This window comes from Motacilla alba, chromosome 4 (assembly GCF_015832195.1).
Source record: "Motacilla alba alba isolate MOTALB_02 chromosome 4, Motacilla_alba_V1.0_pri, whole genome shotgun sequence".
NCBI lineage: Eukaryota > Metazoa > Chordata > Aves > Passeriformes > Motacillidae > Motacilla > Motacilla alba.
In genome coordinates this window covers 16,381,724-16,399,846 of record NC_052019.1, presented here as the reverse complement: position 1 = coordinate 16,399,846, position 18,123 = coordinate 16,381,724, and the positions used below count along the sequence as shown (strand labels likewise).

The 18,123-nt window shown below is 41.8% G+C and overlaps 1 protein-coding gene across 19 annotated transcripts in view; it reads right to left on the bottom strand.

Annotated features, from left to right (window-relative positions):
- The window catches only part of SLIT2 (slit guidance ligand 2), a 258,771-nt gene extending 242,510 nt beyond the window's left edge, over positions 1 to 16,261 (bottom strand). For 10 of the 19 annotated variants that reach the window (XM_038136580.1, XM_038136581.1, XM_038136585.1 and 7 more), the window contains exons 1-3: positions 14,605 to 16,258; positions 12,808 to 12,879; positions 11,513 to 11,584 (exon numbers count right to left, since the gene is read on the bottom strand). In XM_038136580.1, coding sequence (XP_037992508.1) covers positions 11,513 to 11,584; positions 12,808 to 12,879; positions 14,605 to 14,783 — 323 coding nt within the window. In that variant the 5' untranslated portion in view covers positions 14,784 to 16,258. Of the gene's footprint in view, positions 1 to 11,512; positions 11,585 to 12,807; positions 12,880 to 14,604 lie in introns of all 19 variants that reach the window. The other 9 variants (XM_038136575.1, XM_038136579.1, XM_038136576.1 and 6 more) reach the window with 4 other exon arrangements.
- Positions 16,262 to 18,123: the final 1,862 nt, after the last annotated feature.

Here is an 18,123-nt window from a genome sequence, read left to right as displayed (position 1 = left end):
TTTCAATTTAAAATGGAAGAACATGTCAGTAATCAAACCTCTGCATGTTCACACAGGAGCACTTTCTACTCACAAGTGAGCCCACAAGGCTCCTTAAGTAGTTCCAAGATGTTACAGGGATATGCATCCTCTGGGAAGGTCTAACATCAGTTCAGGCTTTATGAGCTCAGGAAATACAGAAGCCACCTACAAAATTATCCAAGTACTTCAAAACAGAAAGCTAGTGCACAGCATCCAAATCATAGCCATGGGCTGATCCAAGTATGATGTCCAAAAATTTTACTCTAATATATACAGTGAGAATAACAGAGAATAACATTAGAATAAGTGATTCTTATTACCTTAACAGAGAAATTATAGACTTAACTTAGACTTCCATCTGAAAGGAAGGCAAATCACTACTTTCCTACAAAAAACATTGTGTTATATCTGCCAGAGGCAGAAAATATTTGTGCATCCATGTCCAAAGCCACAATCTGCTGAACTGCAACACATCTGGCAACTGCTGTCTCTGAATGTGACTTGCATGTCATCAAGTGAGAGGAAAGCCCAAGAACTAAGAGCTAAGCAAAAGATTGTGCCAGTTTTTCCATTAAGAATTCTCTGCAAAGAGAATTTCTCTAGTCAAACTACTCATAATCTCATTAAGCCTAACAATATCAAATTCACCAACCACATGAGTGAAAACTGGAATCTGAGAAGTTCAAGGCTGTTCTTACAGCATTTGGATGTCCAAGGTTTTTCCCAGGTCAAGAACCACTTAAGCAGGACTCTCACTTTCCAGGCTAAATAGTGACTAGCTTAAAAAGACATTAAGTTATTCTCCATTTAATTTTAAATATAAATTAGACATTCATTTCAGTAAGAAAAAAATAAATTCTGAAAAGTAGCAGGACACTACTGCAAACTCAGTTTCTTATTTGTGTAGGAAGCAGTGAAAAGTACTTCTCAACTATAGTACTACAATGAACTAGGACATGCTACTTGAAACCTAAGGTATTTTCTGTCCTTCATTTTCCTCTGCCATGAGTTTGATGTCAAGTCCAAAATTACCACACTCCTCTCCTACCCCATCAATGCTCCCTACATTATGCAGAACAGTATTTTGTGCTGTCAAGAGTCTATATTCACTTTGCCTTTTTAAATAATTTCTTTTCACTACAAAGAAAAGACAGAAACTAAGGCTGCTGTTTTCTGTATTCCTTACTGTTTCAAAAGAAAAGATATTTCTATAAATATTTAGTCATTATTCTTATTAATTCTGCCTACAGCACTAAAAAGCACGAAAAACACAGTCAGTAAAAGCCAGGAAACTGCAGGCTAGGAAGCCTCATCTCAATGCCTGGGAAGGCAACTGGGCAAAATATTTTTATTTCTATTCTAGACACAGTAAGGGCAAGATGATGACTGGGACTGGTCAGCACAGATTTAACACTGAGAAAATGATGCCTGACCAGCCTGGTAGCCTCCTACAATGAATAAGGAACTTGGCAGATGAGGGGAAGGCAGTAGATGTTTATCTTGACTTCAGTAAAGGTTCTGACACTGCCATTCATAATGGTTGTCCTCACAGACAAACTGATAGGGTACAGACTACAAAAGCAGATGGTGAGGTGGACTGAAAACTGCCAAAAGTGCCAAGTTCAAAGAGCTGTGGTCAGGGACACAAAGTCCATTTGGAGAACAAGTGATATACTCCAGGGGTCAGCAATGCGACCAGTACTGTTCAAAACTCCATCCACAACCTGGAAGACGGGACACACTGCACCCTCAGCATATTTGCAGATGATACAAAACTGGAAAGAATGACTGATGCGCTAGGTCTGTGCCCTGCCTGAGAGTAACACAAACAGCCTGGAGTATTGCTTGAAAAGAGACTTAGGAAAGGCAACAAAAGGGAAACGGAAAGCCCTGAAGCTGGAGAAGAGTAACTCCATACACCAGCACACACTGGAGAACCACCAGTTGGAAGAACCACCACAGAGAACAGCCTAGAGTGCAGGCGAATAAGAAATTCAAATGAAGTCAGCAATGTGCCCTTGCACAGAAGGCCAACAGCATCCTATAATCATAAGATCATTGCCAGCAGGTCAAGGCCTGTGGTCCTTCCCCTAAAGTCAGCACTGGTGAGACATCTGGAGGGCTATGCCCAGTGCTGGACTGCCCACCCCAAGAGACTGGACCAAGTCGAGGGAAGAACTGTCAAAATGATGGAGGCAAATGGAAGCACCTGCCACATTGGAAGAAGCTGAGAGAGCTAGGTCTGTTTAGCCTGAGGAGGAAAAGTCTCAGAGATATCTCAATGTGTATAAATACTTCATGTGTACAAATAAGTGATGTGATTTCACCCCAAGTAAGGAAAACTGAGCCAGACTCTTCTCAGCAGTACACAGTGAAAGGACAAGAGGCAATGGGTACAAATCAAAGTATAGGAAAACTGTATGTCACCTTAAGAAAGGTGTTTGACTGTGAGGGTGGTCATACACCGGAACAGGCTGCCCAGAGGGGCTGCAGATTCTCCATTGCTGGAGAGATTCAAAACCCAACTGGAAACAGCCTTCAGACACCTGCTTGGATGGACGCTGAATTAATCGGTAGCATGGGATTAGACAATCTGCAGAGACTTCTTCAAGCCTCCACAATCTTGTGAAGGTCACTCATGGGATTCTATTCTATAAAGTACACCATAAAGAAGGAAACAGAGGTTATAAACATACTACATGTTTAAAACATGCTACTCCATAGAGTAACAGAGGTTCAAGTATCAGATGAAACAAGAATGATTTTGACAATACCTGGGGTTACTTCCAAGAAAGCAAAAAAAAGCAAAGAAAGAGGGGAGGTGAAGCTGATCCAGTAGGTGGAATTTAGCTAGGGTTTGAACAGATTATTTAGAAAGACAAGAAAGGCCTGCAGATAGTCCTGATAGGCTTGTAACTGTCTTTCTGGCATGTAGTAACCACAGTAAATTTTCACTCCAGTATTTTTCTAGAGCACCTGTACAGACATCCTGCCAAACTAAATCAGAATGGATGGTGTGCCTTAAAAAAATGAAGGGAGACTTTGCCATGTTGTATTTGACTATCAGTCTAGACTATTATTAAAGACAAGCCAGCACAATGAACACATACTATGAAAGAAAATAGGAAAATAAAATGTTTCTTCTGATGAAGTTTCAACGAGGCTCTTCATAGTAAATGAGGTAATTTAACAGTATGAGTCACTGAAGTTGCAGCCAGATCTCTCATACATTTTGGAGTTTATCTGTAAGACTCCAGATAGAAGTGTGGTTTCTGCAATCAAAATAAGGAGCATCTTAGATAATCCTCCAAATATGCTATATTAAAATGTAATGACAAGTCAATTTTCACCTGTGGCCACCTAATATTAAATCAGCATTTAAAAAATATTGAACTCACTCTGCAAGAAATATGATTTTTAAAGAGTAAAACCAAAATGTGAAGCTTTCAGTTTAATATCAGTGCTCTATAGAATCAATTTAAAATAGCTTCTGAACAAAAAACACTATTTAAAACAAAAACATTGGCACAACAGCTCTGCAGAATCACATCTAGTTTCACCATTTTGCAACAGTGCAAATTACCCATTTCAGAGGAAGCAAGAAAGAAGAGCATCCAGCAAACAATGCCACAAAGGATGAGCACAAAACAGATGTGGGAAAAATAAACAGCCTTCCTGCCCTGGAATTTGTAAAAAGGTCTGCAAAGAGCAAACAGGACTTCTCTCTGCAATTTGACTTCTAGACCTATAAAAAGAGTCCCATGAGAAAAGGCACTCTGATGAATAAAATATAATAAAAATAAATAGTGGGCATTGACAAGTCTTTTAGAAGAACATTGCTCTTGGAATTAGTTTTATCAAATATTAGTTCTCTGTAATCAAAATGTAGCTACAATTTAATTTTTTAAAAATCCATTAGAACACTGCCTCTTTTTTATACACTGTCTTCAAAAACAGCCTATGTCTATCTCTTATTCAACAGACATTTTTAAAGAAGATATTCGATGTTGCTTTCACAAAAGCCTGCTAATACCAGTAGTATTTTTTAATTATTTTTCTTAAAAAACTATTAATACACATGGCCTGCATAATTCATGTAATATAGTCCCACATTCCATTGGTAAGTGATTAACACCGCAGGCTTTCTGGTCTCCTCCCTGTTCTAAGAGGAGGAATGTGTGGTGCATTGCCCTTAAACTATGTAAGACTAGCTAAAAGAAGGATTTCTCACATCCATGATTAACAAGGAATAACTGTCCACCCCCTTCAGGGCTGTTCAAAACCAGGTCTCTCTACCTGAGCTCATTATTCTTTCATTACCTGTGACACACCTGTGTGAAGAATTACCCCTTCAAATGTTCATATACTCAGACTGAAGCCACACAGGTGATTAAGCACCAAGGCCACAGCAAGGAGACAAGCCTAACATCGAGCAGCCTTAAAAAGCAAGCCCGCAAAAAACCCCATGGGTTTTAGGCAGTCAAACCCCAACTTTCCCAGCAGCTGTAGTCAGAACTGCTCAGAATGTACCCCAAATGAAAAAAAATTAGTTCTCAAACTCCAGTAAGGAACTTGCATGCCACAATGAAGATCAGCATTCAGTGAGAAAAGAAACTCAAGACTAACTTTCAGCTAAAAAGCTAAGAACTCAATCTAAGAGCTCAGTACAACTTCTATACTATATAACCCAAGGTCTTATCCCTAAAAAACTGATTTCATTGACACAATTTATAATCAAGCACAAGATGAAATATCACTCATTTATTGGCTGTGCTTTTAGGACTGATAGTGATAGAAATGATTCCTGGAATAGTGATTCTATTGCTAACACAAGATTTTTGCCACTGATCCTAAAACTCCACATTAGCCTTTACACCTAAGTGCCTGTAAACTGGGGTGGGGGAAGGGGGGTGGGTGAAGTCGTATTTTGCTTCAGCTAAAAAAACCAGAACCACATCATAAAAACAGATGACATTTAACATTTTTTCCAGAAGTACCTGCCGTTAAATTTTGATCATATAGCTTCATAGAAATGAAATCTAAGGTTTCTAACACTTCTCTTCTGTAACTGAAAAGACTACATACTATCAGATTCAAAACTCAGAAAGAAAAAGTTCAGCCCAAGCCTGCTTATTCTCTGATTAATTTATTGATGCAGCTCACATTTAAAGAATCATAGAAAATATTGCAATTTCTCTCTGAAAAGTGTTTTCCTACTTGGAATTTACATTTTATTGATAGAGTTAGTCAATTTGGAATAAAACTGCGATCTCACACCACACATCAATACAGAACAATATTAGCACATAGGTTTATTTTAACCTCTGGACAGTATGTTTTTTTTTTCCCCCATCAGTGATTCAGTAAGTCTGCGCCCTAAAAAAGAGCACACATATAATATAGCCCTTTTCTAGACTAGACAGAACGGACAGTATTCATTCATCTAGTCTATTTTGAAGCAGCTGTTCATGCCCTTGATAAATGCCCAGGTCTGGTGGGAAGTTATGCCCAAGACAAACTGTATTTGTCTTTACCCTAGATGGAACATTTCACTTTTTAGTCTACCCTGCACTGCATGACTTTGTCAGATGAGATGCTCTGTAACACCCCATACATTCAGAGATCATGGTAACTCCCAAGTCAGTTTTGATTTTGTAACTTCAAAAACCTACTAATGCAGTGTAATAAACCACATTTATCTGACTAAGTTAGAGCTCAAATAGATAACTCTAACCCTGCAATACATGAATACAACTAAACCCCACTTTATTTTACTGAAGCCCATTTAATATTTTTGACAGTATGATCTTCTTTGTATTGAGGCTATAATTAAGCCCTTGCTGCAGCTGAAGCTGCACACAGTCATTTCACACACCAATTTGTATCCTATAAAGAAATCCACCTAGTACTACAGCTTGTTTACTAAGTAGAAAGAGCTTTTTCTCGAAGCTATGTAGTTGAAATATACTTTTCCTTCCATGCTATGGCACACCTGTAAGTTTCAAATTGCTCATCCACGGCATGTACAAAACCATAGTGACTTTCAGTACTACTCAAACACCCATAAGTACACACCTAAGTAGGTGCTCTCTTCATGTTAACTTTGAATAACTTGTTTTAATGTATTCATGGAGATAGAGCCCAAATAAATAGCAAGTAGGGATAATTTATCAGTTTGTCATTTTAGAGCTGTGTTGCAAAAATTTAGAAAAATCAAACTCTAACAAAACACTTAATTCTTGAAATATTTTATGAAAATTGAAACATTGCATCAGTATGCATTGTAAGAAACATGAAAATACAACAGGTAGATTTCAGTTTAAAAGCTACTTCATGTACCAGCTTGATGTTCAGCATTCTTTTCTTAAACTCAGGATTGCAGCTTACTCACATCATGTAGCTCAGGGGGGCTGTTTTTTGGGGAGGTATGGTGGGTGTATTTAGCTCAGACACCAACTCAGAAGCTGAAGTTATTCCTCTGAGAGCAACCTTTCATCTACACACCAGTTTTCAGCAGAAATAGGTTTGGTGGGGGGATTGGTGGCTTATTTTTCCTTTGTTCATGGGGTTTTGGGTTGTGTTGGTTTTTTTTTCATAGTTTGCCTTTTTTAAGTCTATACAGGTAAACTTTAGAACTGTTAACATAATAAATGAACATTTTAAAAATAAAATTTGCTCATTCAAGTATCAAAAATAGGGAGGCTTGGCCTGGAAACTTTTTAGGCCACACAAGTAACCTTTCTCACAGGAGTAATCAGTGAGACTACTCATGCAAACCAAGTTATTCACATGGTAAATGTCTGCAGAATCAGACTCTAAATTAGCATTTTAGGGACATACTGCTCCCTCAATGGATTATTCATAAATACAGGAAGAAAAAATGTGAGTAGTTTTGAAACTATTACTGTAAACTCCTCCTATTCTGACATTTTTCCATGTCCTAACCCTAGCATATTAAGAGCTGGAATCCCAAGTACTAGACTTAAACATGTTAGGAAAAATTATGATTGAAAAGTTTTCCTATCAGCCAATTTTTTGGTTTTTATAAATGAAAAGGTAACTGCTCTTCTCTGTAAACATGTAAAGAGTATATTTAGCCCTCAAAAACCTGACAACACTATTTCTAGAGTACATGGAACTGTGAAGAAATTCTAGATTTAAGTAGCTTCTTACAGAACTGGTTCAACAGTCTATGGCAGCTGTCTTCAACAAAATTTTATACTTCCTTCCAAATGGCAATAACTTGAAAAACACTGGCATATTTTGAGAAGTATTTGCAACACTAGAGAATGAGGTGAACATGGGGATAACAATGGCCTACACTTATTAAAAATTATTTTTAAAGCTAACAGTGTCAGTTTTTGTAAAGTGGAAACTTTCAATTTATCTTCATCTTGCTGTCTTAATATACTATTTCAACTAGTATAAACATCACACCCAAGATGACAGCTTTATGAAGAAAGAAGAAACAAGTGTTTAATTTCACATTCTCATAAGGAATTGTTTCAAAAGGTTTTGTCTCCCATAATAAGCAGTGGTCTCTGGAAATCCATATGTGTTGTGAAAATCCTCCATGTCTTGACCCTTTTGTCACTGACACATGACCACGGTCTCTGTAAGAGAGGTTCAAAACCTTAAGAGGCCACATCCAACCCTCTCTATGGCACTTGCCATTTCCTGAAGAGCCATATACTTTTTAGAGGCCCTGCTCAAGAACATGGGCTCATATAAGTTATAGGTAATAAAGTCCAGCAGATGTTAAATCCTGTAATTATTGCAGATGTCAAGACTGTAATTAGCCCAAGAGTTTTTTAGCATTGCTTCAAGACGTACTCAAAGGTACAAGTTGTCCCAACTGAACTTCAGTGCATACAGCCCATTTCTCAAAGAGGGCTGCTTCAGCAGACAGAACATCTACACAACAAAACAGACCATGAAATTCTTCTGTTCAGTAACCAGCCTGTGAAAAAAATCATATTTGTGGCAGACAAGCCAGTTCAGGCAGTGCTGTACAAAACTGGCTTGGACTGGAACCTTAAGAGCTCAGCCCCTAAGAGCCTTCAAAGCTGTCAGAGATTGGAACTAAGTGAACGCTGCTGTGTATAGCCATTTATTTGACTTGAAAATTTCTCACAGAAGTATCCATCTAAAAGGCTTACAGCAATATCAACTTCACCAGTGTTTCTCCAGCTACTACAGTTTCCACAAACCAGAAACTTACTAAGTTGCTAATTTCCATCTTTTTTTCCCCTCCTACTTCTAAAGGAGCAGGCATAGGTACACAATAGTTTATTGCAAATGAAAACTTTTACTCAATTCAGGCTGCTTTAATAATATTCACTTTTTACAGCAGTATTTACTGCAGCCTTAGGTTCCACTGCACTTGTACAATTACACTGAAACAAATTCCTATTGTGGACCATATTAGGTCTATAGGTCACAAATAGCTTTGTGTACATCCTGGCCTACAGAGTGTACTAAAGATATGTTATTTTATTAAGCTATATGAGAAACTGATTGAGAGATTTTTATGGATTTAATAAAATTCAATCTTAAGCAGATATCTTCTGAAGAGATCAAAAGTTTCTCTCTGAGATTAATTTTGCAAAGCATTTCAGGTCCTCCCATTACAAAGAGCTGAGGATATCTAGCATTTTGAATTATCAGACCTGTAAGTGAGTATTCAAAAGTAACTCATTAACCAACCAAACAGTTCCTTGGATATCAGAGTCACTGGTCTAAAAAAAATATTAACTGAAACTGCAGTTAAACAAAAAAAAAAAACAACAAAAAACAACCAAGAAACAAACAAAAAGCCACCATCCAAACAAAAAAACCCCCACCACTTCACTTAGAGAGATGGGCATTTCTTTTTTCCCAAGGAAAAACTACTGTAAAAGCCTATTGTTCATATTGAAGAGTATTGAAGAACAGGAAATATCTTTTAAAATTAAGCCTGTATACACTATACACTCTATACACAAGATACTTCAACATAAGCAGTATTACACGTAAACAATCTTATAAATTAAATTGAGTTGATTTAAGCTGCCCTGAAGTTCTCTTAAACCCTCTGCTTGCATGCTGAAAGGTTTGCATCAGGTATTCTTTGACAGCAGCTTGGCACACTATACTTGGAGTGAAAATGTGACACCCAACACTCCCATATTGAAAAAAAATTAAAAAGCTATTAAGTGCTTGCTATTTAATCTATAAAAGAAAATACTTGAATGAAGTACCCACAGGTTTCCTGAGAAATCATTCTGGATTTCAAAATCCCAAGGAGATGAATTGGCTGTCAGATAACAATGTGCCTTCATCAGATGGACTTGGCAGTTGTAAACAAGAAGAATTTTCTCAGCTTTTCCCCACAAATATGAAATATTTGCTCTTAGCCAACAGCTGGGGCAGTTTAAAGACATCCTGCATAAATATTCAAATTACAAGTCACCCACACACCTAACACAGACTGAATTCCAGCAAATTAAAGAGACTGACAAGTGTTGGAGCAGATGTAATATAACTCTGAAGACAAAACAATCTAACTTCATAGGTCTAAATAACTAAGTTTTCAGATAGCATAGTTTGCCTGCTGAAGGATGAACAAATACAACCCACAAAGTATCCAAAAGTATCAAAATTTCTCTTCAGAACTAGCATCTTATGTAAATGGAAAATAGCTATTGTTTTCCAATTATCAAGGGAAAACCAAAGAAAAAATGAAACAATGTAATGGCAAAATACAAACACATCAGACAAGTAAGTTTTAACTACTGAAGTTCATTTTTCTCTGGTAAAACAATTCTATTCTTCAGAAATATAAGCAGTAAAAGCCTTGAAGTTTTTTGAAATTTGTTATTGAATCACATAGCAGGATCTTACTCTGAAATGGTGAACAAATAAGGCTGCTGATAAACTGGTTTAGAACTCTGTAAGCATTTGGTATCTCAGTGTCAAACCATATACACAGTGTGGACCTCTTAACATTTTTTCATATTTCACATATGTGTATTTACTTTGCCATATGAACTACACTGCTGTTTAATTTTTAATCTAGACACCATAAATCAAATTTAGTAATATGCAAATATTATTCCAATATATCCCTCAGCAAGAAAAGCTGTTTTAAATCCCTATACTTTGTACAAAAATGAAAACACATTGTAAAAAAGCATTGAATTAAGTGTTTTAATATGACTTAGAAATGCATAGCCAGTTTTTTTTCCAAAGAGTGATCGATCCCATTAAAATTTATTTTAAAAAGAAGCTGCACTATATAACAATACTAATTTTTTTAAGTCTAAAAGTTACTTTGGCTTATTTGAAAAAAATAAGGTAATTATCTTAAGTACATAATATTTCAACTATTATAGAAATATCATAATTACACTGGTGGCTACTAATTCTCTTGAAAAGCTTTGTCTAAATGACCAATAAAACCATAATGGTTTGTGGAGGTTTTTTGTTTTAAACACACAGCAGCTGTGGGTACAAAGCAACTGTAATAAGACAAACTATGTTCAGGCCAGTGATGCTTTTCAATTGAGTACAGAAGAAATGCTTCTATAAAGTTAAAGCAGCAGCAAATGAAACATTGAACAAGACCTCAGAGGCATGCTTAAAGAAAAGGTGATATGAAAATGCAGCAACCACAATGCCTAATAATGAAGACACAAGTCAAGTTCTACAGGAACATATATATCCTTTCCAGGCTCCACACTATGTCCAACAATCAGCATCCTGCCTTTAACAAGTCGGTTGTCCCAAGTTTCACAATACATTTATAAATATTTTCATTTGAAGCATAACAAAATAAGAAGGCACATACTGAAAACTAGCTTGGGAATTACTCATTTTCTAGGTCTCACTGCAATCAAGCAGGTGTTCGTAGTTCAACTTCACCAGATAAGGTCCTCTCATTCCATAAGGTCCTTTCCGTTCCATCTTCTCTCCCCAAAATACTCAATCCTTTTTTTTTGTAATCCAAATTCAAGTTATTTTTGAAAACTAACAGATCATATTTTTTCTAAGCTTTTGTAAAAGCTTCCCTCATATAAAAACTAGAGTAGAATTGAATCACTGCTATGCAACAAGAAAATATTTTATAGCCAGTAGTTACTTCCAATAAGGCTTTGTATAAAACATCTAACACTACAGGTCAGAGAGCCTTCCTTTGGTGCATTTGAGTTCTCAAAAGTCCTTGTGTATTCAAGATTAAAGTGAAAATATTAGACAGTATTGAAACTATTTCCTACGGGGCAATTGCAGTTTGCACTTTGAATCCAGACTGCTCTTGAATGCTCCCCCCCAACCAAGTCCCCTAAATACTGCTTGAGAATTTCTCATTTCTCTTGTGTCTCAGTAAGGCTAGAAGTCACACATTAAAAAAAAACAAAAAACAAGTACTTAAAAAATCTGAAGCCTGAGTGCCTTCACACACAACTAATATGACACCCCAAAAGTTGAAATTTTTAGAATTAAATATACTTACAGCCTCTCCAGTTCTTTTAAATCCTGGAATGCTCCTCTCTCAATAGTACTAATCTTGTTCTCCATGAGCTGACTGAAATATAGAAATTTTTAGATGTAAGTTTTAATATCTGAGATAACTTGTCACATTAAAAATGGTCATTTAAAGACAGCCTTCTTTAAAAAATCCAATAGCTATAGCAGAGTAACATCCACTTTAACCTTCTGTATCCCTGCCACCAACAACTTACATGTGCTCATATAACCAAAAGTAGGAAAATCAGCCTTGGTAAAAGAAACAGGAATCAATATTAGATTTGCTGATTTACTTAAGGAGCTACAAGTTATAAAGCTACAGACATGCCTACAGGCTGCATGCTCACATGCACACACATCACTGCCCCTCGGCAAGCTGTGAGACTCCAGTTGAACAGCGTGAAGGTGATACTAGTCACCCACGAGAATGACAAAACAAAACTCAATTGTGGTGTTGGGAGAAACATCAGTGAAGCACTGCACAGAGACTGCAACTGTAAGAGTATCCCTGTTTTGTAACAAAGTCAAAAATTACTACCTTATATTTACTTCAGAGAGAAAAGGAAAAGGATTTTACAAGACCACTCGCTCAAATTAAACCGGCCCTAACAAATAAGCTAAGTAGTTAGATATTTCCTTCAGAAAACAACAACAAAAATAATCAAAGCAACAAAAACAAACAAAAAACCCCCACAAACTACCACCAAATTTTAAAACCTTGATAATGCTTGAAATTTTTTTTTTAAAACAAAAACAAAAAATCAAAAACCCACCCAAACAAACCAACCAAACAATTCCTTCCTCAACTTCAGTGGTAAAGTTTCTTTTTTTGTCCAGAAACTACAAAAGAGCAATAATAATCACCTGGGACTTGCTTTTACATTCACTAAAGGAATAACTTTTTTCTTAATTAACTCCCTTATAGTTCTGGTTGGGAGTGCCCATTTTCAGTGAGAACTATAAATTTCACACCCTTAACTGAAGTAACTCAAATGGTTATTCAACCAATTTTAGCAACCCTTACTTGTAAGCTATGTGCTAAATTAAGTCCTCAAGTTCTTATAACCTTAAGGGGAGATTAAAAACATTTAAACAAATCTTATTTAAGGGAATGCTCACTTGCGTATAACAGTGTATAACACGTGGCAGAGCAGATTTAGGTTCATATATGGTAATACAGTAGCTAAAAAGTTATAACCCATCCAGAAAATGAACTGAAATGTAACTACAACCTGTAGCATCAGTACTAAGAGTTATCAATGAGAGAAAGAGAAAACTTACAGAACTCGAAGGTGCCTTAGACCAGCAAAGTCAGTCTTCGTGATTCTTGTGATGTTATTTCCATTAAGATCCCTAAGAAGAATAATTTGTAAGCAGCAAAATTAAAACATTAAAAAGTTAGTTTTAAATTGTTTTGTTTTCAGGGGCACTGCACTTTCAGAAGTTAGGAGACAAAAAATTCAACAAACCATTCTCACAATTCACACCATGTGAGTTCCTAATTTTCAAGCAGCTGAAATACTATTTACCTTGAAAACCTTGAGTAGTTTGAAACTTTGTAGCAGGAGAGTCTTGGAAAGTCAGTTCGGCTCGCTATTACAAAGCTCATCTTTAACTACAATCTTTACCAATGGAAGAGTTCAAGACTCTGTGTTTGGGGTTATAAATGCATTTAGAAAAACCACAAGACTTAGTAGATAGAGATGTATCTATATATATATGTTACAAACTTTATTTGACTGTTACAAAAACTAAGTGACTGAAAAAAAGCCCAATTTTCACCATTTCAAGCAATTTTCAGATTTCCCAGTATGGCTAGAAAGGTGGCATAGAGCTTAAATACCTATAACAAATATTAGGTCTCAAACAAGCATTAAGGTTTCAAACTGCTGGAGTAAGTGATGGGAAATAGAGTTTTACCAAAACTAAGCTCTCCACTTGCTGCACAGGAAGCTATACTGACTGCAGAATGCAAAGCAAGTTCAGAAGCAACAGAAACCTGTATTTAGGCCCTAGAATTTCTGATCATACTTCTATACTACTTTTTCCTCTGGATCATATCCCTCTTTTTCATAACTTTTTGGGTTTAAGAAATAAACATCTTTCAATTCCAATCACCACAAATAAAACCAGACTTGGCAATTCATGAGATAAATCTTTAGTAAGCAGTATTACATGGAAGCTATTCTAACAATTATAGCTCATTCCCAACGTAGCTAGTGGGGGGGAAAAAAAAAAAAAGTAGTATGTTTTTAAGCGCTTTATACCACATATGGCCAAAACACCACTGTAAAGAAACCACACGAGTCCCAGGAGGAATGTGTCCCTGATACTCTCCCTGAGTGAAATTCACCACTCCAGACGCGCATTCACATGCCAACATCTAAATGACTTATCAGAGAGTAAGAATTAATGCGCACACCACTTCCATTCCCAGGACCCCTCTGAAAGGCAGCCTAATATAATAAATAACCGGCCACGCACAGAAGACAGCCCAGCCGCGGGTGGAGGGCGGGATCACCGTTAGGGCACCACTTAGTGCCCTGCGAGCGCGGCTATCGCACCCCGGCGTGCCCTCGCCCGCCGGCAGATGCGCGCTGGCGCCGGGGCAGCGCCGGCAGCGCGCCCCCGCGGGAGGGAGCGCTGCGCGCCCCGGGGCCTCCCTGCCCACGCCCGCGGAGCGCGGCGGGGACGCGGCCCGGCTCTGCCCCGAGGAAGGCGAGCCGTAATAGCCAAGTTTGACGGGAAATGGGCGCCGGCGGGGGGAGAGACCGCTCCGCCGCCACCCCGGGGCGCCCCCCGGCCGCGGTGGTGCCCGCCCCCGCTCCCCGCGGAGGCGGGAACCGCGCTGCTCACCGCGGCTTCCCGGGATGAGAGGCTGGGAACAGCGCCCACCTCTTCCGTGTCTCCGCGCATCGCTGTGAAACGGGCACGGCCGGCAGCAGGAGAAGGGAACAGACAACCCCCACCCAAAGGGCGTCGGGACCCTAAAGCAGGCCGGGGCCGGGGGCCACCTCAGCCCGACAGCCGGCCGGAGCCCTGAAGGGAGCTCGCCGCCGCCCCGGCCGGGTTACTTACAGCCTCTCGGTGTTGCGGGGGATGTTCCTCGGGACGCCGCGCAGCGCCAGCCCGTGACAGTCCACGGTGCTCCCCGAGCAGGAGCACTGCGCCGGGCACGGCTGCGGCGCCACCGCGCCCGCCATCGCCAGCAGCAGCCCCAGGGACAGGGTGAGCTTCTTCCCCCAGCCGCACATCATCACCGCCCGCTGCAGCTCAGGCGGGCCCACCGGCCTCGGCCCCGGGGAGGCGCGGGGCGCGCCGCCCTCCTCCTCGCCGCGGGGAGCGCTCGGGCAACTTTCACGGTGCGGAGACAGAGAAGTCTTTTCTATCCAAAGCCAAGTCAAGAAAACAACCCCGGCAAAGTAAGGCGGGTGACACCGGTCGGCGGCTGAAGGCAACTTCGCTAGGCGCGGGGCCGCGCCAGGGCCGTCCCTCGCTAGCCCGTCGGTGGCTGGGAGAGGCGGCACTTGGGTCTCGTCTTCACACGCTCTCAGCGATGGCGAAACAAACCCAGGGGCTCAGGGTGCGGTGGAGTTGGGCGAGCTACTTGTCTTCCTCTTCGCCCCTTTCAAAGCCGTGACTCCCCTCTGAGCCCCCGGCGAGAGGCCGCGGAGTCCCGTCCGCCCAGCAGCGCTTCCTGCGCGGCGGCCCGCGCAGCGCTGCAGCCGCTCCCACGCGCGTCCCCCGCCGCGGGCCGCTCACAGCCCCACGGGGGGCGGCGGCGGGGCTGACACCGCGCACACACCGCCCTGCCAGAGGCGCCTCAGCAAATCATACCCCTCTCGCAGGCATTCATCAAACTGTCTCACGGAAGGAGGAGGGAGGGGAAAAAAAAAAAGTCAAACACACAAGATGCTGTTGGGCTTGGCTCTCCACCCCCCGCGCCCCCTCCTGCTGTACGCTCCCAAGCCAAGTTTAGCAGGAAAGGGCTGGTCCTAGACCACGGTAATAATAAGCAGTCGAGAAGTGATTCGTTGCCCTGCTGGAAGGGAGTTCATCCACGACCTTCTCCGCGGTGACAGATCACAGTTATAGATCCTCCTGTGATCCCGGGAGCACGGCGAGACAGAGCAGATAACAAGCGAAGTGCGGCGAGAGCGGGAGGGGCGGGGAGGGGTGTTATTCTGCTCCCCGTGGTCTCCCGGATACCGTGGCTTTGCTGCGGCAAAGGCACCTGATGGAAGAGGTGGGAACTGCTCAGTCCTTCCAGGTGAGGCCAGTTCAGCAGCTCCTGGGATTGCTGCAGGAAAGGGAGCAACTTTCCTCCTCTCCCGGAGCCCCCCGAGGCGCAGCACCTCGGGAAGGGTTGGCGCCTCTTTCCCCGATCCCGCCGGTGCACCTGAGCTGTCGGTGCCGGTGCCGAACAGCCCGGCCCTCGGCTCCCTGGCGGCGGCGCTCCTCCGGCGCCGAGGGAAACGGCGGAGGGGAGAGGCGGGGAGCGGGAGAACGGAGACGACACGCCGGGCTCCTTCCCTCGCACCCCGAGTCTTTCCGCTTGAACAATGGGCTAGTACCGCCGCTCGCAGGCCGGCCGGCTCTCCTCCCCGCCGCAAGGTGCCTGCCGCCGACCGCCGAAAGTGCTCCCCGAGCGCGGCCACCAGCCGAACGAGCCGCCGGCACCTCGCCGAGAGCTCCCCACGCGGCCGCCCGGCGCCCCCCTCCCTGCCCGGCGCGGCGCCCCTCGCCCGCTCCCACGGAGCCGGGTGCGCCCCCCGCGCCGCCCTATATAGGGCCGGCCTGGCCGCGCCCCCCCGGCCCCGCCCGCAGCGCCCCGCGCCCGCTCACTGGCTGCGCCGCCGCCCGCCCCAGCCCGCCCGGCACGGCCCCGGCACGGCACGGCCGCCGCGGGGCGGAGGGTGCGCGGCGGCGCCGGCGATGAATGAAAGTTGGGGCAGCGCGGCGGCGCGGGAGGCAGGCAGGTTCCCCCAGCCCGGCCGGGGAGCGCCTCTCCCCTCCCCTCCCCGCCCCGCGGAGCGTGGAGTTGCCGCGCGGAGTTTGCCACGCAGCGCTGGCCTGCGCGTGTCAGGCGCTCCACGAGGGAGAAGGGAGAGCAGGGAGCTGGGCCAGGGTCCTTCGCGATGCTCGTGTGGGTTTTAGCTGGAGAGGGAGGGGGCGGAAACGCCGTTGGCTGCGCTTGGAAATGTCTTGGGAGTCTCACCGAGGGTCTTCTTGTCTGGGAAGGAGGACAAGGATTTAGTGGCGTGTTCTTTAGTTGCAGATTTAGTGTGAAACACACCAGGATCTCTCATAGGTTACTTTCGAAAATAAAATAAAAGGGGCAAGTGTTATTCCATACATTAAAATATGTCGAATAGCAACATTACACTGCTCCTTTAGGAAACACCTTCCATTTTTAAAAAATTGTATTCCTAATAAACACAATGTTCCTAATAAATGTTCCCGATGTGTTGTTTATTGTCAGCGCATCTTCCACAATCCTAGGAAAATATTACATGCATCTTAACATTTTAACTCATTTTGTTCTTCCTTGCTTGTGAATTCAGTTCCATGCGATTTATAACAGCTCTTGAGACTCCAGTAATAGGTGAAAGTGATTTGTCTTTCATTAGACGGCAAACCCCAGCAGGGATGACTAAGCCTTCAGCAAGGTGTAGTTTGGAAATGCTCAAGGGAGTCTATCATTTCTTCCATATGGCTGGGTCCAGCTGAGTCTCTTCATCCCTGGGGTCTCTGCTGCACAATCCCTGCAAGAGGCTTACTGTGTCATTTTGCCCGTTACCAAGAGGACAAATTCTGTTCTCAGAAATGCTATTCTAGAGCTGAGTTAATCTGCTGAAGTGGAAGCCAACAAAGTTACTCCTGACTTCTTTTAGTGTAGAATATGAGCCCGAAGGAAAATTGCTAAAGATGTACATGCCTACAAAAGCTTTACAGTTTTTGATCCGTTTGTTGAGACAACACTCAGTAAATATGATTGTTGCACTGTTTTCAAATGCTGATAATGGCATCTTTGCCACTATACAGAGATGCAGATACTCCAGTTTTTACATTGATGCAGGAAGAAGAATTCAGGGAGTGTAAGGGGAGTACATCAGCTTCTGTGTATAAATGCTTTTCACTCTTTTCTCCCTTTTGGTTGTCTTAAGTCTTTACAAAGGATTTCAAAAGGAATTTGCAAGTTTCTAGCAAGCAACAGAAAATAAAAAAAAAACCTTATTCTAACATATTGCTTTTATACATATACTACAATCCTTTAAAAGTATAACTTGAGGCAGACAAAAACCAGAAATGTTAACTGTTCCATACTTTTCATTATTTGTTTCAAGTACCAGCAATGTGCTTAGTGCAGAAGACAGAAAGAGAAGAAACAGTGAATCTTTTTAATATAGTAATTTCTCAGAAAATCTAAATCAATTCTTAGAGCATTAAATGTTGCTAAACTACTTTAGGCAGACCTGATTCAAAAGCTAAATTGGTCTTAATTTAATATACTTTGTTTTCAAAGAGAAGCATTCTAAGTATAAGCAAGATAATTTTTTTATTCCTTTTGGGGAGGTTTCATTGATTTTCGACATG